Source organism: Pelobates fuscus, chromosome 7 (genome assembly GCF_036172605.1).
Source record: "Pelobates fuscus isolate aPelFus1 chromosome 7, aPelFus1.pri, whole genome shotgun sequence".
In the NCBI taxonomy this organism is placed as follows: Eukaryota; Metazoa; Chordata; class Amphibia; order Anura; family Pelobatidae; genus Pelobates; species Pelobates fuscus.
The window spans coordinates 143,777,294-143,801,926 of NC_086323.1; the positions used below are offsets into that span (position 1 = coordinate 143,777,294).

Consider the following 24,633-nt stretch of genomic DNA (forward strand, 5'->3'; position numbering starts at 1 on the left):
GCTTTGTTTGTGAGAATAAAATACTATTAAGTCAAGGCTTGATATTTTTATTTTACCCTTTGCAGTGAGGCCGCGTGGTGCAAGAAAAAGTGAGCCTGACTTACCTGAATCTGTCCTTCGTGAACGCCACTTTTCTTTCTGCTGGGTCCTCTTCAGCTCTTGGTGCTTCTTCTGCCAGGAGCTGACAACAGTCTTGTATATGCTTATGCATGCCTGACTACACAACATTGATATCTACAGAGGATCCCGCAAGACCACAGTATCATCCATCAAAAGAACCAAGTAAAAGCTCTGGATATATCAAGTATTTTAACAAAACAAGGTGACAAGTTAAATGGCTTTCAGTTTTTGTTTTGTTTTAGTTGCACTACTTGTTTGGAAAATCGTATACGCAATGGGGAGAGGAAAAAATGTTTTTCGTCTTTCTTCAGCATTTAAGCTCAGAGATATAAAAGATCATCACTCCCCCGCTTTATAACCACACAAATATCAGTATCTACATCATTTATATATACAAACACACAAATATGCGCACACACATAAAAATACAACCACATTTCTGTGAGGAAATTGTGCTATCCAATCTGAAGAACAGGAAACACACTTTTTGTTTTAAGGTAAGTATTTTATTATCAAAATTATTACATCTCTTCTGAAAGATCAAATGTTACATCATTGTGTAAAAACTCCACGTGAGTGATAATGACTGCAGGCCTCACTTCCCGTGACCCCGCTCTATGGGCCTGGTTGACTATACCGACAACTGTAAACTGTGTCGGCCATTTTGAGGCATTCAGCCATGTTGTGAGGCCTAGCAGGAAGAGAAGTCTGCGATACAGACCCTGTGATGTTTATACACACATAATATACAGTATACAAGAAAACCCAAAACGAGGGTGACGTAATTTCCATCCCTAACCAGTCTCACAGTTGTACAGCTTTGTGAAAGGAAAGGCAGTTAAACTTAAAAGAAAAAGAAAAAAAAAAAAAAAAATGAATTTTTTTTTTCAGTATTTTATAATAAAATATCTCCCTCCTAAACCAAGCGACACCTGATTCCTATTCCAAAAGGAAAAGCTCTGTAACAGTCACCAAGAGAAATGAAGGGGAAAAAAAGAAAGAAAGAACGAACAACTGTGCATTAGAGATCTGGAAAGCGAGAGAAAAATCAATGAGATAAAGAGTGAGGAAAGGGAGAGGTAAAGACTCACAGCATTTTCTTGTCTGTAAAGAAACAGAGAACGTCATTGTAGCACCATGGATTATAACGTCTGTATTAGCGAGCCTACAATGCTTATAAATGATTACAAAATTAAATTAAAATATTTAACCACCAAGTATTACAGTAAACGAGTGAGAGGAAGAGTATACTTGAAGTTTTGTTGCTGGGGTGAACCGTTATAGCATATTATGCAAGGACGACACCCCAGCGATAAGAGCGTAAAACAAAAGAGCTTATTTTTACATGACCAGTGCTAGTAATATGGGTCATCCTGGGGTACAGGGGGGAAACAAATCAAAAACAAAAAAATAACAGCAGCAATGTAAGACATTGTTCATTTCCAATGTGTGCAATGACTGGTGATTTTTTTTGGCTACATGATTAGCCTCTAAAAATCCACAAAATCTTAAGAAATTACAAAGTTCCCCCAATTATGAAACGTTGGACCTTCTGCCATTCTTGATTCCCTACAAAACACAAGCACATAATGAAGAATTTCCACTTCCATCTCATGGTGATAATAGAACAAAGACTAAGTCATAGTTAAAAAGAAATTAAAGCCAACCTTTCGTTAAATTAACAGGGTGCTAAAGGCATGTTTAAGAATTTGCAAGATGGGATGTCAGTGTAGCAGTAATACTGTTCCTTCTCAGAGTTGAAAACCTTCACATCCAATGGACTACTTGTGTTCTCTGCAACATATCTGTCCAAAATGTTCCAGTGGGAATTCTAGGAGACAGCACAAGGAAGCTCTGCCAACAAAAGTTGACAAGCACCATTCTACAAAATGGTCATCTGGGCAAACATATTTGGTCAAAGCTAGAAAGACAAGTCCCTGAATAAAAACAATAATTGAATTTGCCTTGGAAAATTAAAATAAAATGGACAGGAAGGATGTGCATCTCTATAAAATAAAAATAAAAACTATACCAACAAAAACTACAATGCATCAGAACCGTATTAAGTAGATAAGCAGAGTTAGCCAACCTTGATTTCTTTTTTCTTGCACACAGTATGAATAACTGTCTAGCAGTAAGCAATTTTACTTTGAAAATAAGCAATATTTTTCCATCCCTAGAAACATATATATCCATAAAATACGAATGAGATTTTATTAGAGTGAAAAGAGCCTTTACTACACAGAATCAAGTGTATACACTGCCCCTTAAAACCCAAAGCTCAGGCCTATTGATCAAATTGTTGGTCTTGAATGGTTGTATGGTTCTGTTCTCTACATAAATAGTTACAGTATCTGAATGTATTTTTCCTGGATACAACTTGCCATAGTAACCACGTTACCATGGTGGCCAAAAGAGAAATTTGGAAGGACACAACTGCTTGTTTTCTTTGTTTCAGTGCCTCAAACACTGGGCTCAGAAGAGGCCTATGCTGTTGAAATGCACCCACCAATAGGTCAAATTGATAGTCCTTAAAATATATCATATATTGCTAATCTGCAATCACCCATCCCCTTATACAAGATCTAGTAGGAAAGAAAATCAATTTCTTACGTGCTTATGCCAAGGTGACATTTTTATATTTTAAAGTGCCATTAAATTTCCACTGAGATGCACTGGAGGCTTATACGCCAAAAGCACAGACTATCTGCATTAGGGAAACTACTGGTTTACCATTATAAGCCAGAGGAACATTTGATGACAATGAAAACCTGATTTATAAGTTGGCCTTTGAATTTCGATGTGATGGATATTCCTCAAAAAAAAATATTTGCACTGCTTACTGTGTATTTTTAACCGTCCCTCAAAACATGCCATTAATAATAAAGTTTAAAAAAAAATAAAAAATCGATAAAACCAAAAACTAGTCTTGTTTCAGAGATGCTTTCCAACAATTGTTACCAATAAAACCATTCCAGCTGGCAGTGATTAAGCCTGAAGAGCAATGGGTGGCCATTTATGTATCTGGAATGATTGGCCATATAGTGCAAATCAGGCCAGTTTCTATCGCCCCACCCACAACATTCATAAAACACACAAAAAAAAACAGTACAGTTATAACCCGATGCTACAAATATAGGTGCTTCTTTAAACCCCTTCTCCCACCCTTTTAATTCAGCTTCAATTTGAACCATTTTTTTAAATTCCTTAATTATATAAAAATTGTTCTTACTGCACAAGTGACTACAGGAGCTTTGTGATGATAAAGAGGAGAAAAAAAAATAATAAAAAAAAAAATCGATTGTAAGATGTCAAATATTTGCATCATTCCTGCTCAATGTTTCCAAAGTATCTGCTTTTCTTGCAACATGTGAGTGTGGGGAGTGGGGGCTGAATTTATCAGCAAGTCATAGTCTCTACCTGCTTCAGTCTTAGACACATGCAACCTGGCCCATCAGGTGCTGGTCCGAGCCACCAGTAAACCCACCCAATCTCTGGATGGGATTCGGAATGGCTGATAGGATAGTGCTATCCTGTTCTCCCTCCCACTTTTTTTTTTTTTTAGCACTTCTAGGAAAGGCCAGTCTGAGTCTTCACTCCTGAGCCTTGAATTTGCTGCAACCTGTATTGGTGCACACCAGTCCCACGTTGTGGGTAATGTTGAGGGCTGGACACGGCAGATATCCTTGAACCTGAGTGCCCAGTGCTAGACGTGGCTATAGTTCGGGAGTCTAATCGCGTTGCTTGGGGAGTGGAGGAATTGCTAGAAGCCCCAGAGCTGGGCTGTGAGTCTGAAGGGATAGAGTCTGTCCTGAGCAATTGGGCTGGACTGGCCTCACAGCTAGGGGCTCGATGATGGAAGCTCTTCCTGGGCTGAGTGCTGCCAGCACTGCTCCCATACAGTTGCTGGCTGTTGTAAAATCCAGAGCTCCCTGGACACTGGGTTATAGGGGAGTCTGTGGAAGCCACATGGGCAGGGCTAGAGTAGGAGGCAGAAATTACAGACGTGTCTGTGACCGTGTGTCCGCCCCTTTGTGGTGTCCTATAGTTATATCCAACAGGCTGAGCAGCAGGTCCTCGAAATGGGGATGAACTTTGAGAGAGAAGGTTGAGAGGCTCTGGCTGAGGACTGTCACACTGCAAAAACTGTGAGAGAAACAAAAGTCAAAACTGAGGCATAACTATTTGTAGAATTCAAAATTGGCATACATATAGGGTTCATTCCCACAAAGTAGTACAGAGATATCAATAAAACACTTTTTTTTTTAGCATTGGCACGATTAAAGCGGAATGGTTACATTTGCAAACACACGGACATCACAGATAGGGGTCCAGTGGCCAGGAGTAGTAGTACCTGCTTTGTCTCAGTATATCTTTTTACTGGGTTGGAATAAAGTGAAATTCCAACTAAGTCAATATGAGCATTTCATAAAGATTTTATCCTGATGAAATACTCATTTTGGATGGGGGGATGACAGTGCTGCTGTACGAGTGTTACCTTGAGAAAATATATTAACGCCTCTGCAAGTAACAGCATCAGACTCTTTAAACAAGACAGAGCAGATTGTTCTTCCTAACAAGCACAAACTACTAACCACATAAATATAAGATGGAGCAACAAACTTGAAAAACTTTAAACAATAATGTTACAACTTAACTTTTAAAAAGATCTTTTATAAACAAAGGTAGTGCAACAGGTCTATTTAAAGTTTCATAGTTCCAGCAAGTTTTTCCCTTAGCGAGAGCAGCTATTATTACTTTCTTACACAGTATTCTGTTAATGGACTAGGGCTTCTAGTCTAGCTGTATTCTGACTGGCTAACTGACTGGCAGCCAATGAGAACACAGCTTTGATTTACATTAGTAAGTTTGCTTTCATTATCTTCCTTCTCACAGCAATAAGAGATATGGTTCTATAACTTAACAATTTTAGAACTGTACGGAAAGAAACAAGATGTTACGGAGCACTAAATGAAGCACTGCTCAAATTACCTGGTAGTTGTATCTGGAAGGACTGTAAACAGTGGATCCTTTGGTAACAGCCATACCGGGCATTTCTGGATCACCATCTTCTTTGTGGGAAAACAAATAACAATGGATTAAAGGTGAAACAGTTACACACAAAAAATAATTTCAAGAATAATGTTATAAAAAGGTTTTTTTTTTTTTTTAAAGCCATCTAGTTCCAAACCACTTATGAGCTACAATGAAATCGTCTATTCCATCAAAAGATTTGTGAACCTGGATAATATTCCTCTCATTGAGGAGGGTGTGTGCCAGTGAAGCAATGACTATTAGTGGAAGCCATAACAGTAATTGCCATACAGGTGCAGATGCACACTAGGCAGATAGGCAGCCCTGGGGGCCAGAGAGCTAGGGCTGTTAACATTTCATTACAAGGGCAAAACGCTAGCAAGAAATACCCAGGGCAGCACTACTAAATTCATGTGACATCAAGGACATCTGTGTGGTGTGTAGACATAGTTGTGACAAGAGTAAAGTTACATGTGTAAAGAAATAATCATTCCCCCTCATGTGTTTGTTTTGTGGCAGTAATGATTCAATATAGTGCAAATCAAATTCATCATGTTAATTGCCAAATCGTTTCCTATTAACTCCATTTAGATTACAGAATAACCATTAAAAATCTTTCCTAAAATAAACACAAACTGTTTCTTAAAGGGAACCTATAGACCTGAAAAGAACAAATGTTACTATGACCACTTTCCAGCTCAATTTTACAATAAAAATTTAAGTTAGTTTACTCAACTCGTTTTCAGCACTGAGATTCCTCCTCTGCAGCTGTCACCCACGCCTGCTCACGTCTTCTGCGATTTTGTTAAATCCAATACTTCTAATAGAGAAGCATTTGGTGGATGAAATATGCATGTGCAGCCCTGAGCAGCATTTGATCGCAGGACAGAGTTTGACTCTGCTCTGGAGGAGGAAGTGCCTATAGAAGACAGCCACTCAAAGTATATTTATCCCTTCAATGTAAACACTGCACTTTCCACAAAACAATGTTTTACATTGAAGAGCTAAAATGATAGTGATCTGAGTGACTTTAGTGGTCCTTTAATACAATATATATCTTTAATCTGCATATGCTTGTAGCTTTTCTAAGAACATAAAATTCCAAACAAGCAAAATACAAGGACTGTAACACAGAAAAGTGCTAACAATTCTAGTTAAAGCCTCAATAGACTGTCCTTATAACAAAGACAAAACATAAATTTTACTTACCGAAAATTTCTTTTTCCTGAAGATTAGAGGCAGTGCTTACACCATAGGGGATATCCAATCTGGAGGGAAAAACAGGCAGGCAAATCTCCAAACATTTTAACCCCTCCCCTAATTACCTCCTTTCCAATAAGTAGCAGCTCCTCCTGATCATCCCCAGACAATACATAAGCCAAATAGCTGCAAAATTACTTAGTTTATTAGAAAAAGGGGCGGGAATTGTAGCACTGCCTCTAATCTTCAGGAAAAAGAAATTTTCGGTAAGTAAAATTTATGTTTTTCCTTTCAGATTAGAGGCAGTGCTTACACCATAGGGATATAATAAAGCAGATCCTGAGGGCGGGTTTCAGTTCACTACTGCTTGAAGCACCCTGCGCCCAAAAGCTGCATACTCCGAGGCCAGTATGTCCCACTTGTAGTGTCCTGAGAACGTATGGAGAGAGGACCGATTAGCAGCTGAACAAATTCGAGACGGAGAAGTAGCTGCACGCAGAGCCCCTGACGGCGAAACAGCTCTAGTAGAATGTTCCTTTATAGGGCCTGCAAATTCCGAGTCACTCTTAGAATAAGATAACAGAATACAATCCTTCAGTCATCTAGCCAGAGAACTCTGCGAAACCAACATACCTTTCTGTGTGCCTACGAACAAGACAAACATACCGATATCCTAACGGAAGGATTCCGTAGCTTTAGATATTGCCAAAGACCTATCGTTACGTCTAAGCAGAGAAAATTACATACCCAGGCATTAGACGGATTCCGACACAAGGTCGGCAAAACCACTTCTCGGTTGACATTGGCAACAGAAAAAACTTTAGTGATACCTGAAGGATCGAGCTTCAGAACCTCCTTGTCCTGATGAAAACCAAAAAGGGAAAGTACTCCCGAAGCGCTCGGAGCTCACATACTCTTTTAGCTGACGAATAGCCATCAAAGGAAAACGGTATCCAAAGAAAACATCTTCAGGGAACTTCTTCCAATGGTTCAACAGGCGGTACTCAAAGCGCGGAAAGGACCAAATTCAGATCCCAGGGAGGACAGGTTTCCCCAACAAAGGGCACCAAACGTGTCAGAGCTCTGAAGAACCTTGAAATCAGAAAATTCGAGGTGAAACATCTGAGGGAGAAGAAACCGATAGCAGAAACATGTAAACTAAATGAAGCAGGTTTAAGACCTTTGCCAATCTCATCTGAAGGAAGCATAGAATCTTCTGGATGGACGCGGAAACAGGTTTGACTTCAAACCTACAACATCGCTGAAACTTCCAAATCCTAACGTAGAACCTTGAAGTAGATGCCAAAAAAAAAAAAAAAAATTTATAACTTCAGGATCCAGACCTTTACACTCTAAATCTGGAGTCCAGAAACCAGGCCGTCAATCGGAATCTCCGAAGGGCCGGAAGAGGCACCATGGCGTCCTCTAGAATTACACCTGAAAAGAGGAAGCTTCCAAAAGGTGGCCCCCGGAAAGTTCAGGAGAACCGAGAACCAACTACTTCTTGGCCACCCTGGACGGATTAGGATAATACTTACATTTCCCAGCCTTACTTTTTTCGAAGTATTCTGGGAATAATCACTACTGGCGGGAAGCTATATGCCAGGTAGAACTTCCCTGGTAATGACAGGGCATCTATGAAATCCGGCCTGTCTGCTGGAGTTAGGGATGCAAAACGTCTTGTCTTCCTGTTCACTCTGGGTGCCATCAGGTCTATCTCCGGAACACCGAAGCGGACTGTGCTGAACTTGAAAGTTCTGCATGACAGGGACCAAAACTGCTTGTTTCAAATGATGCCTGCTCAGGGCATCTGCCACCACATTGAACTTTCCTAAAATGTGAACTGCAGAGATTGACATCAGGTGCACTTCTGCCCACAGCATGATTATTGAACAAAGGCTTTCTAATCTTGTTGATCTCGTACCTCCCTGTATGTTCAAATACGCCACTGTCGTTCGATTGTCTGAACGAATTCGAATATGTTTAACTTAGATGAGAAACTGAAACGCCAAGAGTGCCATCCATACGGCCTTTAATTCCCTGAAGTTCGAGGAACTTCTCATATCCTTCTCTTGCCAGGACCCCTGCTTCTATACGTCTTCCAGATGGGCCCCCCAGCCCAGCGCAGAGGCGTCTGTTGATATGATAGTAAAGGACTTCATCCGGAAAGACAGACCCCCGTGGAGGAATCGAGAAAATGTCCACCACTGCAGACTTTTCAAAATTAGATCGTTAAACCTCATCAGCCTATCTAGGCCGAGTTCCTGTCGATACCAGACCTGCAGAATGTAACTTTGTAGAGGTCTCATTCTGGCTATTGCCCAAGCGACTGAGGCTGTAAACAGACCCAGCAAGCACCTGGCATCTCTGATTGAAAACATACATTTTTCTCAGAGATTCCGGATTAACCGCTTGATCTTTTAGTATCTTCCCCTCTGGCAGGAAAAACTTCATCGCGATAGAATCCAAAAATAGACCCAAGAACTGGATCCTTTGAACTGGCACTAGTTCCGATATGTTGAAATCTATTAGCCAGCCATGCTTTTCCAGCGAATTGATGGCTGTCCCCAGGTCTCACTGTAGTTGAACTTGGGACTCTGCAAACAACAGCCAGACGTCCAAATATGGAATGACAGCGATGCCCATACTTCTTAGAAAGCTTGAACTACTACTCGAAGCTATGTGAATACTCTGGGCGCTGATGCCAGGCCGAAAGGTAGTGCTCTGAATTGGTAATGTATGGATACCAATTGGCAGCACACCGCATCCGTAGAAAACTTTTGCTGGATGCTGCTATGGGTACATGAAGATAGGCATCTTTCAAATCCAGGGAAGCAAACCAATTTTATGGGTGCATAAGCAGAGCAGCCGACTTTACTGTTTCCATGAGGAATTTCTTTATGATAATCCGCTTTTTTATGGCCTTTAGGTCTAGGATAGGTCCGAACGAACCATCTGGTTTTGGCACCAAGAAAAGTCTTGAATAGGTGCCTTGATGTCTTCCTTTAGAGGAACTTCTTCCACCACTCTTTTAGTAACAGAGTCGATACTTCTTCCTATAATCAAAGGCTCTTTCTGTTGACCCTTGAAATAGTTTCTAAGAGAGGAACTTCTAAATGAGGGAAGTGTCTCTACGTTACGGCTTCTAACTGCTTCCCATACGATACTGGTAAAGCATTCCTTCCTTCCTTCACCTGTTTCAACAACTCAACCAGCTTTGAACCGAAAAGTCTTCCAGGTTCAAAAGATAGTTCACACAGTGAATTATCAGGTGTCGCATCTGCTGACCAATTTCTAAGCCAAAGTGCTCTTCTGGCGACTGTTGAAATACCTATATTCTTGGCCGATAATTTCAGGCTTTCTGCAGAGGCATCCACTAAAAATCAGATGCCATACTGATATTTTATAATAGCTTTAACGGGTCTTCCTTTTCTAGTTCTTCCAACCAAAGAAATATGGGCCTCGGCAACGGATGACCCCGTAATCAAAGCTTTAGCTTGAGCTGCCGAAGAGATGAACAACATCTTTAAGGAGGAGTCCCTGCGTTCAACCATGACCTCCTTGAGGCCGCTTGAAACTCCAATTGGTAATGTAGTTTCTTACCTATTTGAGCAATAGGAACGCCCACTACAGGGACAGTATCCAGCATACAGTCTTGTACCGCTTCTATGGAAAGAGAGAAATAAAAACTGTCTAGCCAATAAACAGCATGTGACCTGGGAATTTTCCATTCTTTTAAATCAATACCCCAATCTGTGGGTGAAAAAGAAACCTATAGGACTTTTACCCTGTTTCTTCAAGTTCAAATGCAACTGCACTTCTTTAATCAATTCCCCAAATGGATTCTACTGGGAATGCAGATTCCTCATTTGATGAGGCACTGCTGAATTATCGCCATACTCAGAACCACTAGTTCCAAACTAGAATCGGAACTTCCCAAGATCTTAGGCTTTTTGTTAGCATGTATTACAAGCTGAGAATCCAGGGCAACCGAAGCCTGGATTGTCTGTAATGCTGCTGACCACATATCCACAACTGTTCGCTGCATACTTTGTTGCAACCAGCTGATAAAGTGGACATTACTGTTCTTTGTGCTTCCTCTGAAGCTTCTTTGAACACACAGAGCAAAGTTTTCTTTTTACAACCATCTGGCATAAGATGGCCACACACAGAGCACATTAAATGCTTGGCTAGATGTACATTGCCCCTTCTCAGCAACTTTATCCAAATTTTCAGGATTATATACTGGGAACAGAAAACAAACAAGGGAAAATAAACAAAATTTTTCCCTAAAGATTCAGGCTAGAACCATTTAAATAAAAACTTAATCAGTCTTACCTTAAATGGCCCGAGAGTGTGTTGGAGGGCAGGTGAGAAACACACATTGCAAACCGTTCTGAGAGCTCCTGGCAAACAGAGGTTGCTGCTGGGGATGCTCCTTTTAAGTCCTGTAACCAAACAAAAACGCCCAGTTCAAATTTGGCGCCTGAATCCAGGTTCGCATTGCGCATGTGCATAGCGCTCTGCGACTCCCTGGTGGAACGCAACGCAACCTGTGTGTGCGTTCCACCGACAGGACCTCCCAGCCGACGCACGCCTGCGTCCTTCGTCAGACCGGCACCTGGCACGGCAAGAGACGGAATAAATTCTGAGGGACCACGCCGTCCGGCGTGTTAAACGCTACTTACCCGAACATCAAGGAAGCAGAGCCTCCCGAGCCTCAGCCCTTCTCACCCGCTTCCTGGAGAACCTTCCTGCATAACCTCCCCTGCCGAATGCAGGCAAAGAACTGGGGATGATCAGGAGGAGCTGCTACTTATTGGAAAGGAGGTAATTAGGGGAGGGGTTAAAATGTTTGGAGATTTGCCTGCCTGTTTTTCCCTCCAGATTGGATATCCCCTATGGTGTAAGCACTGCCTCTAATCTGAAAGGAAAAATATTGTTACGACCAAGCAACATCCTGATTCCAGATGAAAAGAAAGACTAAATGTAAGCTTAACTATACAGAGAAAATCATCTACTTGAATTAGGGTATGTTCAATTAATTCAGACCATTAATTTCAGCAAATCTCAAGAAGGTCTTAACCCCTTAAGGACCAAACTTCTGGAATTAAAGGGAATCATGACATGTCACGTGTCCTTAAGGGGTTAAACATGAATCCTTCATATAAACAAAACTGTCTCGAGAAAATCATCTACTTGAATTAGGGTATGTTCAATTAATTCAGACCATTAATTTCAGCAAATCTCAAGAAGGTCTTAACCCCTTAAGGACCAAACTTCTGGAATTAAAGGGAATCATGACATGTCACACATGTCATGTGTCCTTAAGGGGTTAAACATGAATCCTTCATATAAACAAAAGGGATACATGTGTAGCTTACAACAAACAAAACTAGGAATTGAGTACCTGACTCTCTGTCTAAACTGCTTTCCCGTGATGGAGAAGGATCCCCTCTGTGGGACACTTTAACCCCACTCCGTAGAACCCTCTCCAAAATCCCTTGTCCTTCCCGCAGCCGCTCCACTGAGGTTGGAACCATCCTGAAAAAAATAAAATAAAATAAGAATTGCAGATAAAAAGGTTTGTTTTTTCTTTTCTCATACTAAAGATGGACACTCACCACCGGCTGCTCATGTTCTCAGACACCCTGCAATGGGATGAAGAGGATCCAGTTGCCTTTGTTTCAGGAGGGCTGACTTCCTCTAATTGTGGCATGGAGGGATGAGCTGGAGAAGAAAAGCCGCACTGAGGAGAAGATGGTGCTTGCATGTGCAGTAAACTTGAGAGATCTGTGTCAGACATTGACCCATTGCTACTCTGGCGGGTGGGTGTCCCTGTGCAGCGGATAACGTCACTACACGGTGAAGATGTGACCTCCTTGGCCTCCTGTTTTCGCTTTCGATATTCTAGCAAAGACACCTGGGAAAAGGCAATTAAACTAATTTAACAATGAGAGGGGGTAGGCAGAACAATATCCAAAAAACAAAGACCCTTTTCTGGAACTTTAACTTCTTCCAGGCATGCATTGCTCGATTATTTCCCTTGCAGGGTCAACTGCCTTTCCCAGCCTCTGAAATCCACCAGGGGCTGGGAAAGGTAGTTCTGCCACCACATACAGACTTCTGGACTTCCCAGAGGTCCAACGTGGAATATGTTCTTGGTCTGTTCCACCTGAGGAATAAAGCATGAAAACTACTCCCCAGTTCTGGAGCTGAAAAGAAACCAAAACAAAAAAGAAAACCCACCAGCTCCCCCACAGGCAGAGGGTTGAGAAGGCAGGAAAAATACACTAGCAGTATTAGGTGCCCTAGAGTAGCAGACCAAGGGGCCATGCTGGTGTGAGATGCCCTAATGCCAGCTGAATAGTTGGGGATGCACACCTTAACAGCTTTCAATTCAGCAACACCACATTTTCAGCTTTCTCTGTATACTTGCACTTAAAACATGTATCTCAGAATGCATTTTTCTCTCCAAGTAATTATTATCTGGTTGCACAAATATTTCCAGTTTGTTTTAACGTAGTGCAGAAGGAATCTTTATGATCAAATTGGTCCCAAGATCCATTGATAGTAGGATGAAATACAAGTAGAATGCCCTATAGCTAAACTTTTAATTACTGCAAAATGTGAATTGCAGTATGACTTAGGAAATGATATGCCTAAACTGTTGTGGTTATAGTGCCAGGGGTTCCCAGGCACAGTTCCAAAGTATGCTTTCAAATAATTTACAGTTCTAAAAACGCGCAGTTGGGTTAGAAAATTAATTAGGGGAATGGAAGATGTTATAAAGAAAGGCTATAACACTGCATTTGTTTTCAACAGAAAAATAAATCTTAGGGGATATGATAGCTTTATACAAACATACACATGACGTATAGACAGCTACCTTGTTAACTTGAATAGAGCATCCACTTAGAAATCAGATTCCCATTATGGATTCAAGAAAGATTGTATTTTGCTGCTTTTTTTATTGGCACAATTAACAATCACTTGAAATTGATAACTGTTACAGATAAAAAGCATTAGTCTACATTACAACAGGGACTTTTTTTTTTGCCGTTTCTTTTAGTTACATTTCAGTTACATTTCTTTGTTGGAAGTAGCATGGTTTATGCATTCTGCACACAAATCATAAAAACAACCATGTGCCAATATAATATTTGGGGGGGGGGGGGGGGAGCGATAGAAATTAATAAAATGTCCCTACATATCCAAATTAAGATAATCCCGTACAGTGGATGTATTTGCTTCACGGTTTATACAGAATCTGCAATGTTCTCAGTCTTCGGAGACCTTATTTACAGAAAACATTTATTGGTTAGAAATTCGGCCTAAAAAGCATCCCTTTTATGGCAGATGAGGCATATAATTACAGCTCGCCAATCATCTACTCCTAACACCTAGTCTATAGAGGACATAGCTTATTGTCATAGAACATACATGTTTAGTAATGTCAATAAAGGGACAACAGATACTCTAATCTACCATTGCCAGCAATGATTCAATCTTTCAAACGGTGCATGTCACATAATAATCCAGATGGGACAGAAGTGGTTTACTATATACGGTATATATTTAAACCTTAAGCCACCTGGACAATATATGTGTATATGTGTAAGTATTAATAAAGGGCTAATACCTTTTTCCTCTGTGGTGGGTTTTGAGGAGACGACCGGACGCCTTCACACATTCTTTCGCTGGATGGAGACATAGACTCTAGCACAGATTCTCTAAGTCCAGGACCCAGCCGGCCATGGTAATTCTCCACGGGAGAGCCACAGCACTCTGACTGGGAAGATTTTCTATCCCCAACATGAGGGGACCCACGCAACGAGCCATCAGCTCGAGACATAGCATTCAAAGGGGAGAAAGCATACATTAAATTGAATTCTGTCCGGAAAGTTTGTTCTGATGTCCTTAGCAGCGAAGACCCATCCCCTCCTTTGCCCAAAAAAATGTTTTCTGGCAAGCTGCTGTATTGCAAAGAGGTGCTGGGGGATTGAGAAGCTTGTTCAACAAATCCGGTGTGAATCAGTGTTTGGTGGTCCTGGGAATTCTCCGTGGTGGTATCCAAGAAATTTGTCTTTGAAAGGTCTATGTCAGGGCGGAGGCAAGGCTGGCCAGTCAGAAGACGAGTCAATTTGTCAGGATAAATAATCCAGAACATACAAAAAACAAAAAAAATTGACAAGGGGTAGAGAGGAAAGATACAGCTTAGTTACAGTGAAAGCATACACATATATAAATATATACTCACATGCAAATCATATAAACTAAGTCAAACAGAGATTGCCAGGAAAGCGGTTAAGATTTCAAAAAAATTTACAAGCACCACTTAACACTAACTGGTAAACAAATTAAAATACACAATAGGCTTGTGCAAAAAGTTGTTTGGAGCGGTTCATCCTAGTAAAGTTCCTTTGAACGCACAACCAGAAGAATCAATTCATCTGAAATTTACCTGTGGATTCTTATTCAGTGATGAAGACTACACAGGTAAATCTCATCGGGATAAATTAGCACAAGTGTAATTACACGGTTCTATTTAAGGGTTTAAGGAAGAAGAAAGATTTTTGATTAGATCACTGGAGAACCCATTATAGCATCCTAGTTTAATAACAGTATTTTGACACTGTAAGAAGAGAGACTGCAATTGTGAAACTATCTTGAAACCATCAAAATATGCTCAGTGGAAATCTTAATACTAATTTGCTTCTGAACATCAAAGGGCAGGATGTAATGGATTGCCTTCCTCAGTCACTCAAAAAGGTTAGAGGCAATACAGTCAAAATAAATATGGACACAATGCTGCTTCACGAATGAGATTGCTGCCAAGGCAACCGGAAGAGATTATTTCTACATGTAAGTGCACATGTCTTAGCAACTCAAATTTCATGAGGCAACGCTAACAAAATAAACTGCTTTAGAGGGAATACAAATCTCCTGGAAATGAAATGAGGAGATTGGTACCTGCAGGAACCACTAAAACTGAACCTGTCATAACAGATAGGTTTGCAGTGTTCTAACCATCGGGCTCTGCTCATGTTATACCATTGTTTCTTCCATTAACACTATTAAAACCTTATATTTTACTTAATTTCCATTACCCAGTCTGCTGCCAAGACTATAAAATGTATATCAGTGGGTGTGCCTTACAGCAAGTGTAACACCCACTGAAATATAAATTATGGTCTTAGAGGAAGCATGGGGTAATGGAAATTAATTAAAATATGAGCTTTTAACAAGTCTCCTACACTTCATGTTGGGTTAGTGTAAATAAAACTTATCTATTATCTCTCCATTGTCAAATGCTGCTGCAATAATCATCCTAACTGTTTCTATCTGTGCTTGCTACTGGCTTGACACAAAGCTTGCCCCTACGCCCTACGTACTCTGACAGGCGTTGCATTCCTTTACACTGCATTAAAGCAAAAGGCAAGCCCAGGGGAACGTTTCCTGGTAACTGACATGCAGAGCACAGCCTTCTTATCTGTGTGCCAATTGGCATAGGCTGGACTGGCTAAGAGGATAGAGGGGCGGTTTGATTGTTTTTTTGATTCTCTATCATTTAAGATTAAGTTGTATTGCCATGAGAGGTAGCAATTAATGTCTAAATCAACTTTATTTCATTGTACAAAGAAAATAATTCATGCTCCCCTGGATTTAAAGAAGTGCTTTGGAGAATGATTTACATTTCAGCTTGCGAATGCAGTACAATTTCACATAACGCACTTTTTACATGGCAATCAAAATGAGCAGCAATTGTTCTTTTTCTTTTAAACTTGAGAGTCCTTTTAAAGGCAATTACTGAAAGGTTTGTGTGTACCACATTTCACATATAATCTCAAGAATCAGAATTATATAATACTTGCATCTAACATTGCATGATTAGAAGCCTAGAAGGATAGGAAGGTCAATCCTCTAGCCATAAGTGCAAAGGAACTTTATTATTTGATAGCCGGTTATTACATGTATAAAAAGGCAGACAAATACAGCCAACACGCTGCTGATTTATCCAGTCTCCCAACCCCACATACATACACACACATACACAACCCCTTTTGTGCATTTGTCATGATGTAGATAACTACCTCAGGTGACAGGGACTCAGGCATATGCGCTGGGGAACTCTCGGGGGAGGATATGTTCTAGAGGAGGAAAAGCAACTCGTTATTCATCTACTTAGGAAGCAAAACAAGAATAAAAGTGAAAAAAAAAACTCATAAGAAAATAAGCAATTCGCTAAACACTACTCTCTAAGGTAAAACTACTATCAGGTATGACAAGAAGCATGGATCATAAACTAAGGGAATTGGGAAAAAAAAAAGCTACATATATGCTACCGATAAACACAACATTCCAATTCCACATGTCAAAATAAACATCTTAATAATTCTAGTCGTACCTTGTACCTAGTGTTATGCTAGTAAAGCTAGTGTTATGAAAAGTATATTTATATATATTTCTTATAAAATGGAAGCAAACTAAATTTAAAATAAAAGGGGAAAGAAAGAGAGGGAAAAAAAAAAAAGAAAAACAACCCTCCCCGCTCGGAGGCAGGTATTCTAAGGCAGATAACCCTCCCCTGACAAAATAAAATGAAATCCAAGTTAGAGGAACACTAACAACATACAACCAAGCTTACATTTTCAGTTTAATCACTTTTAACATGTTGTCCTAAATACTTAAATGGATACAGTGGGCACTCCAACCATACCATTCATTTCATTAGTCCCCAGGCACTATCCCTGCATTCAGCGTGAAACCATTTATGAGCAGTGTAACACTGAATGAGTGTCCTTGACCAAGACTGGTACAGCATTGTAAAAAGGGCCTAACACCTAAACGGTATTTTCACATCTATACTGTCAGGAATACACAATTGTGTTCCTGACACTAGTGTTCCTTTAAAATAATTTAATACTGAATGCAAGGAAGGCGCCAGGGGATTCCAGACACAATGAATCAATTACAGTGCCTAAAAAGTCCATTAAAGTGTATAGACATGTGCAATATAAATCTATTGTGAGGGATAAAGCAGTGATCATTAGCAGAAAGTGCATGTCTGCTGAAAAGTTTATAAAAAAAAGTTCTTTAATATAAATAAAGAAAACAAATATATATATATATAAATGTATATCTTAGGTTATTACAGGTGAAAAGAGGTGATCTAACAATTAATCTTCAAAAGGCAACTATCAAAGGTACATTATTCCATTTTACATCATGCTACCTCTTTAACCAAAGTTCTTTCTTTCAGTCTTCTAACAAAAGATGAAACTGAGATGGGTGTACCTATGCATGTAATGTAAATTCATACAACTGACCATCCAAAGAAAGTCATAATACAGCATTAGCAAAGAGGCAAAATGTATCCAACTTTCAAATTGGTTACAAATATATATGACATGGCTTCTTCTTCCCTTACCTCGAATTGTAGTGGAGTATTGCAGCGGCTAGCAGCGAGTGAAGGGATTGGCGAAAACACCAGTCCATAACTGTATCGGGATTCTTCTACCTCCGGCAGAGAAGAGCTTGGGGTGGTCTGCAAAGGGCTTAGGGAATCTGTGGTTAAAGAGTTGGGCAAGGGGGGAGGTGTGACAAAGGAGTTCGGGCTTGTTAAGTTAGCAGGGTTTTCCTCCAGAATATATTTCATCTTCCATTTTTTAAAAGGGGCGGTAATTCCTGTTGGTTTAAGAAGTAAACAATTATTAGGGAATCATCTCCTACAGCTGAATCCAGCCACTCTACAGAAGTGAGGACCAATATTTGGTACTTTTCTTGTGGTATCAGTTACTTTATATTTTAGCTCTGCAGAGAATTGCTTTGTGAGATTACCAATTAACAGAAGAAATGTCATCCTCAGCGAGGTTGTATTACACATATATTTACCCTAGCTTTGCAGTAAATTCTTCCAAAGTTGTAATTTTATTGTGAAAAATATCAATGCGCACCCAAATATCACATGCCTTTCTATAGGGATCTAAATGTAATTAGATGAACTAAAAAGATCACAGAAAAGAACTTCAAAGCGACACTAGAATTCACATACCAATAAAATGACAGCATATGCTAAAGCTTTGAATTATTTCACTCTAAATCTAACTGCCGGCTGGTGATAGTAGTAGAGAAGCAAAAGTGAATGAGCCACTACTTCACTTCTAATTCTTACCTGTATTGATTAGATTGTTAGAAGAGCTACTGCTCTCGTTGCTTTGGTATAGAGGTTGCGGTTTCTCTTGTGGTGGGTTAGCTGGTTGCGTTACAACTTCTTCCATAGCTTGCTTGATCCAGCGCTAAAACACACACACAAAAAAAAAAAAAAAATTGAGGTAAGAGAACAAGTACGCCACCACATGTGTATTTATATATAAGGAATAGGGATCGAGAACATTAAACATGCAACAGGAAGCTTGCAAGATATTCCAAAGTAAACAAGTTAAATGTTGCAAAACTGGGCAAAAGTAATACATTTTAACATGAGCACTAACTTTTTTACATGATCCATAAGTCCCATCCACTTTCGGAGGCCGCCTTCGCCGGTCAGGCATAAACGGAGATACAAAACGGATGTAGTGTTTGGGAGTGGTACTGATAAAGGTGGAATGCGAAAGTCCTGGTAGCATGTTAAGCGTGGTCGCCAAAACTGTGGGATCTGTAGTAATCCGCAAGGGATGTTCAATAGGGCACTCTGGCTTCTCAACCTTGTCGTTTAACCATTCTGTAACCACATACTGATAGAAGACACAATCCTTTATTAATGAATAATACAAACATTCAGACACAAGCAAAAAAAAAAAAAAAAAAAGCATTGCACATGAGGACAATAAAATGGGTTTTTTTCCAGATTTAAAAACAAACAAACAAACAAAAAAAAACAGTACAGCTCCTCTTGTTCTTTTTAATGCACAAACACCATATGGTGATTTAAAAAAAAAAAAAAAAAAAATCTAGAAAAAGATTAATACAGAGTGGACATACTTTTCTGTTCTTGTGGTATTTAAGGCTGGCCCGTGTTGGTTGGGTCACATTCTGAGTAACAGTAGGAGACTCCGACACCAGTTGGGTTACAGTTGTTCCAGCGCCCTCAATGGTCCCAGATTCTGTTGGAGCTGTGGCTGAATTTGCTGCCCCTTCCTCAGACACCACTGGCACCACTTCAACCTGCTGTGACACTGCTTGCCTTTGCCTCCGCAGTCTCTGTGCCGAGTTGCTCCGGTAACGGGACATTCGGCTCTTGGGACGGTGCTTGGAGGACTTGGGTGGAATTGGCTTGGAAGCAGGTTTCTCTGCAATGACTTCCTGCAATTTAAAAATAATGTAAGACTAGATACAAATAGCACAGCCCCATTTCCTCTCCCATCCTAATGTTCCTATACTGCATAAACGAAAATAAGGGGGTGGGAGGTCATTGCATTTTAAAAGTCTTTAATTTATCAACCTCCGCTTTTTTTTTTTTCTCTTTCCTTCAAATAGTTCAACTAACTTGCACCTTCAGTTTTAGCTGAGAAATGGACTATAGAGATCAAGATTACGTGATGCTACCTAATATCTAGCTTACAGGTAAAAACCCATTACTTCACTTGCCAGCCACAAAAATATCTGGTATTAAAAGATGAGCTGTCAAGCAACAAACTGTAGGAGAAAATGGGGAGGTGGTAAGCTGCTGACAGTTACAAAAATGCAATGTCCTTGGACTGTGAGAACACACTTCATACCCATTTGGAGATGTTTAGCATTGTCATCCAAGAAAAGTGGTAATGGTTCCTCGCAGACACTGCACAAAAAATGGTTGTATATATTTTAATTGGTGTCTCAACAGGCAGAGATGGTACACGTTAAAAGGACTTCACAGAACAGAAAGGTCAGGGACAAGCTTTAGAGGAAGACAAAATGTATCTAAAGCAGAACATGTCTGTCTTATTAGCCTAAGTTTGACTTTAATAACCCTGAATAACCGCTTTCTATGGCACCATGCAGCTCCTCACCCCTGCCTGTGAAGATCGCCTAGTATTCATTCCAAGGCTGGTATTCACAGTAGGCTCTGCTACTGCAGGACTTTCAGGTTCTATGGGTTCGTCCTGTGGTGTGGGTTCCTCCAATGGCTTCATATCTTCAGCAATGGAAGGAGGCTCAGGTTCAGCAACAGTTGGCTCTGAAAGTTGGTCTTTGCGCTTTCTTCTCTTGTCCAGGTTCTCAAAAGCATTTATTTGGACATCCACTTTCTTTTCGTCCTTCGACTGAAAGTAATAAGTTTAAAAAAAAAATAAAAAAAACTGAAAATTACAACTCAACAAAATAGACTGCATTAACTAACTCTTCCCCTATCTGCTAGTCTTGAACAGTAAAAGCAATGTGTTGCTCTATGTGATGATTGGCTGAATAAAGGAACATAGGAAATTTACATGCACACACACAAACATCCATACATGCAGTCATGTGAAAACATTTTATATTAAAAAGGAACTTCATGGTAGGCCATCGATCGTCTTTTTGATTTACAATTTCCGAGATTTTTTTTTTTTTTCCTTTGCAGCTACCATTAAAATATATGAAACGACAATGTAAAATTATATGTGTATATCGAGAGACAGAAAGGGTGGGTTTCCACATCTCTGATCTAGATGGAAACAGAGCTTCCACAGTATAAGCTGGTTTTACCTCTTGATCACTGGAAGCTGCCTCAGCAGGAGGCACTTCGGGTACTTCCTCCACATGATTGTTGTTGCTCTCCTCTACAGCATAGCCTTGCAGCTCCAGCTCCCTCCTTCTTGCTTTCCTGCGCCTGGTTTCTGCTCCGATAGACAGCACAGGAGTTACCGGGGGTGGCAAATCTGAAGCATTAGGATTCCTCTTCTGGACAGGACAGTTTCGATTCCCTTTGTGGCATGCACAGTCCACCTTATAGTTACTGGATATGGTTAAATAAGAAACAATTTTTTTTTTAAAAAGTGCACAGCCAGTGAATAACATGTTTTTTTGTTAAACCAAATCTATATATACACATTCTATACACACAAAAAACACATACATATATCATACACACAAACATTAATAAATATAATTCTCCAATAGTTACAGGCAAATTATTTTAGTTCGACTAAACATTTGTCCACTATAAAATAGGTTTAAAAAAAGAGGTCTTGCACCACTGATCATACTTACCAGTTACTGTAATCAAAATCAAAGGCAGTGGTAACTTCGGCATCTTTTGCAATAGCGGCTACAGCATAAATACACAGATGAACCATTCCATCTGCAATCACGTGTCGAACCTACAAAAACAATTAGGTAGCAGGATTACCTCAGGAACTGCATGTAAACACAGAAATCATTATAAAAATCAGAACAGAAGGAATGGCTTGCGTATAAAATTGTAAATACCAGTGTTTTCACATCAATTATAAGTGAGAACACGATATGTCCTACTGGCTGCTTTCAAATTATTTTTTTTTTACATATTTTTAATAATTATTCAGGAATTCCAGTGCAAAGAATATTGGTATCACAAGAATTTTGGGTTATTTTTTTAATTTACTTTTTTATTACAGGAACATGTGTAAATGTTAACATAACTTAGAAAAGATGGTTTATCTTTTTCCCTGTACCTCCAGTAACGACAGAATTACACGTATGCAATGTCTTGCCATTACTCATGATACACTGATTCATGGCAGTGAAAGGCCAATATCTCAGGTGATGATACGTTTAGCATTAGTGTTGGCAGAGCAGATTCTGAAGACCACATTCATTATGAAGCTCAGACAGGTATCAGACTAAGCGAGTTTCAAGGAAATTGTAGTTCATGGACATATGCAATGATATCTATTTATGTAAATGTATGGTGTGGAGATAACATTGGAATTACAAACTATAGGAGTAAAAAATGTTAACGTAATTTCTTAATTCACTTTTTAGTGAGTAATTGCCTGAGCATCCCTGAACTGAAAAGACAAGCGTATTGAAGAGATATGGCCATAAAAATATGGAAAGGTAGAATAATAAAATTATTAGCTTTAGAGGTAAGTCAAGGCGACTAGACGACAAAACGTTTTCTCCAGGGATTTTATTTCTTCCAATTATGACAGCTGTCACGTGAAGTTCATTTCATACTTGCCCACGCTCAGCATTGCTGGTATTAGCCTCTTTGAAGGAAGCAACTCTCAACTGAGTCTACCAATTCCAAAGAACTTTCCCACACTGTGTAAAATTACTCGGTGCACTATTCCAAGCCAACCAATAAGAGTGCTCTGATAGGTAAATAGTAAGCCAATCAGGTAAAGCTCACTATTTACCTATCAGAGCGCTCTTATTGGAGCCCTCAGAGTCAAATTGCAGGGTGTGGGAAGGCTTTATAAGCATTTCCCTGCCCACGGAGCTCAGTCTGTGCGGTGCCCTTGCTGGGTAAACATGGATTATTTTTTTTTGTGTCAGAATATGTTTGGGGGCGCTCAGGTATTTTTTTTTAAATTTTATAAATTCGACGGACTTTATGGAATTTGGCCTTTTTTGGGGCTGAATAATGAAGATTTTAGAAAAAAAGTATTTATTTTTATTTACATCACTATTTTTAGGGTGAGGGGGGTAGGCATACATTTATTTTTTTTGTGGGGGTTTACATTTAGAGCCCACCCCCCCACTTGTGGCTGGGGGTCGGGGGAAAGACAATAGGTCCTCCCCCCATTGTCATTTAGGTACCCCACCCGCTGCTCATGGGTGGGGGCCAGGGGGAGGACCTATATCGTCCGTCATTGTCACTAGGGCCCCCCCCACTGCTAATTGGTTGGGACCAGGACTAGGCTCCCCTTCCGCTAATGGGACAATAGGTCTCCCCCCTCCCCTCTTGTTTTATCTAAGGGTCCTGACCCGCAGCTCATGGGTGAGGGTCACCCATTTAGTTTAGTGCTCCCGACTCGTGCACCACGGGTGGGTGGGACAGCGACACATTGTTATTTACTAAGCGTCTGCAAGATGCAACCGTGGCACGAATAGGATCGCAATTTCATTAATTCTAATGAAATTCTGATACGAACAGAAACTACCGAATGCCATTCTGTTAGGATGCCGGCGAAACTACAAAATTCTGTCTTATCTATATGACAGGACGCTGGGGAATAGTGAATGGAGGCATCGCGAGATCAGGTGAGAATTGTGGGAAAATTCCTTTGACCGCGAGAAGTGGGTCAAAGCTGGTCAAGCGTAGTCCCTACTTTGTCTTATGTTTTAAAGAAAACTATCCCCCAGTTCTTAAAGGTGCAGCCGCCAGCAATGCATTGTGGAATGAAACTTGAGGAAGGGTTGACTATGTGTCTTCTAGTTGCATCCATTATGACAATCATCATTTCATCAATCTGCTCATGTTTTCAATGTACAAATGTGTATCCCTATATATATATATATATATATATATATATATATATATATATATATATCTCATTTACATGTACAATAGATTACAGACATTTCAAAAGTGACAAAGATTAAAAAGGCAGTTATTTCTAAATGCACACTAAAGTTCCCTTATATTTAGTACGAATAAATGTACTAAACCATGCATGTAACCATTTTTGCTTACATACCAAAAGTGTAACAAGAAATAATGTAAATGAATACAAAAAAATGGAATTTGAGAAGTCAAGAGCATTTTATATTTTGGAAACTATTGAAAAAAAAACCTTTGCTTCAAAAAAATAAGCAAACCATAAATAATTACGGCAGATAAATAAGATCATTGACGTCTAAACGTGTACACGTACCCATAAACTAAACTATCAAACATACAAGACAAATTTCCCCTTGCAGATCCTTCTGATACATCAGCAGATCTCCAGATTTATCAGTCATTTAACGGCAGTGTCTGTACATGTGAAATTGCAATACAAACTCAAACGGATATACTTTGTTATCAATGACCAAAGGTACAAGGAATTAAAAGGAGCTTGGGTCACAGCAAAGTTTTAAAAGAAATACAATGATTTAAAATAAAAATGGCATTATACAGGAATGGAAATGTCTTCAAGTGCACCACTAAGTTGACTAAAATCAAGAACATTCACTAAAAAAGCAAGAGAGCAAATATTGTGGTGTTGGTAGTGGAAAGAAATGTGAAATATTTCTGAGATTACCTCTGCATTAGGTGTACATGAACGCCTTATAAAACGAGCATCATTGCCAAATGTTCGTGCATCCACACACATTTCTAAACCGTTGAATTTGGAGTAGAACAGCACGAAGGGGTATGGTCTGAGGGAACACAAGTTCACAAAATGAATTTCT

At 39.8% G+C, this 24,633-nt stretch overlaps 1 protein-coding gene across 1 annotated transcript in view; it reads right to left on the reverse strand.

The window, feature by feature from the left end:
* Positions 1 to 610: 610 nt before the first annotated feature.
* SETD5 (SET domain containing 5) overlaps positions 611 to 24,633 on the reverse strand; it is a 93,013-nt gene continuing 68,990 nt past the window's right edge. The window contains exons 11-24 of the mRNA XM_063426740.1: positions 24,483 to 24,600; positions 21,523 to 21,632; positions 21,019 to 21,268; positions 20,346 to 20,597; positions 19,339 to 19,659; positions 18,849 to 19,091; positions 18,530 to 18,653; positions 17,786 to 18,042; positions 16,449 to 16,505; positions 13,997 to 14,473; positions 11,979 to 12,277; positions 11,765 to 11,898; positions 5,113 to 5,189; positions 611 to 4,266 (exon numbers count right to left, since the gene is read on the reverse strand). Coding sequence (XP_063282810.1) covers positions 3,691 to 4,266; positions 5,113 to 5,189; positions 11,765 to 11,898; positions 11,979 to 12,277; positions 13,997 to 14,473; positions 16,449 to 16,505; positions 17,786 to 18,042; positions 18,530 to 18,653; positions 18,849 to 19,091; positions 19,339 to 19,659; positions 20,346 to 20,597; positions 21,019 to 21,268; positions 21,523 to 21,632; positions 24,483 to 24,600 — 3,295 coding nt within the window. The 3' untranslated portion in view covers positions 611 to 3,690. The remainder of the gene's footprint in view (positions 4,267 to 5,112; positions 5,190 to 11,764; positions 11,899 to 11,978; positions 12,278 to 13,996; positions 14,474 to 16,448; positions 16,506 to 17,785; positions 18,043 to 18,529; positions 18,654 to 18,848; positions 19,092 to 19,338; positions 19,660 to 20,345; positions 20,598 to 21,018; positions 21,269 to 21,522; positions 21,633 to 24,482; positions 24,601 to 24,633) is intronic.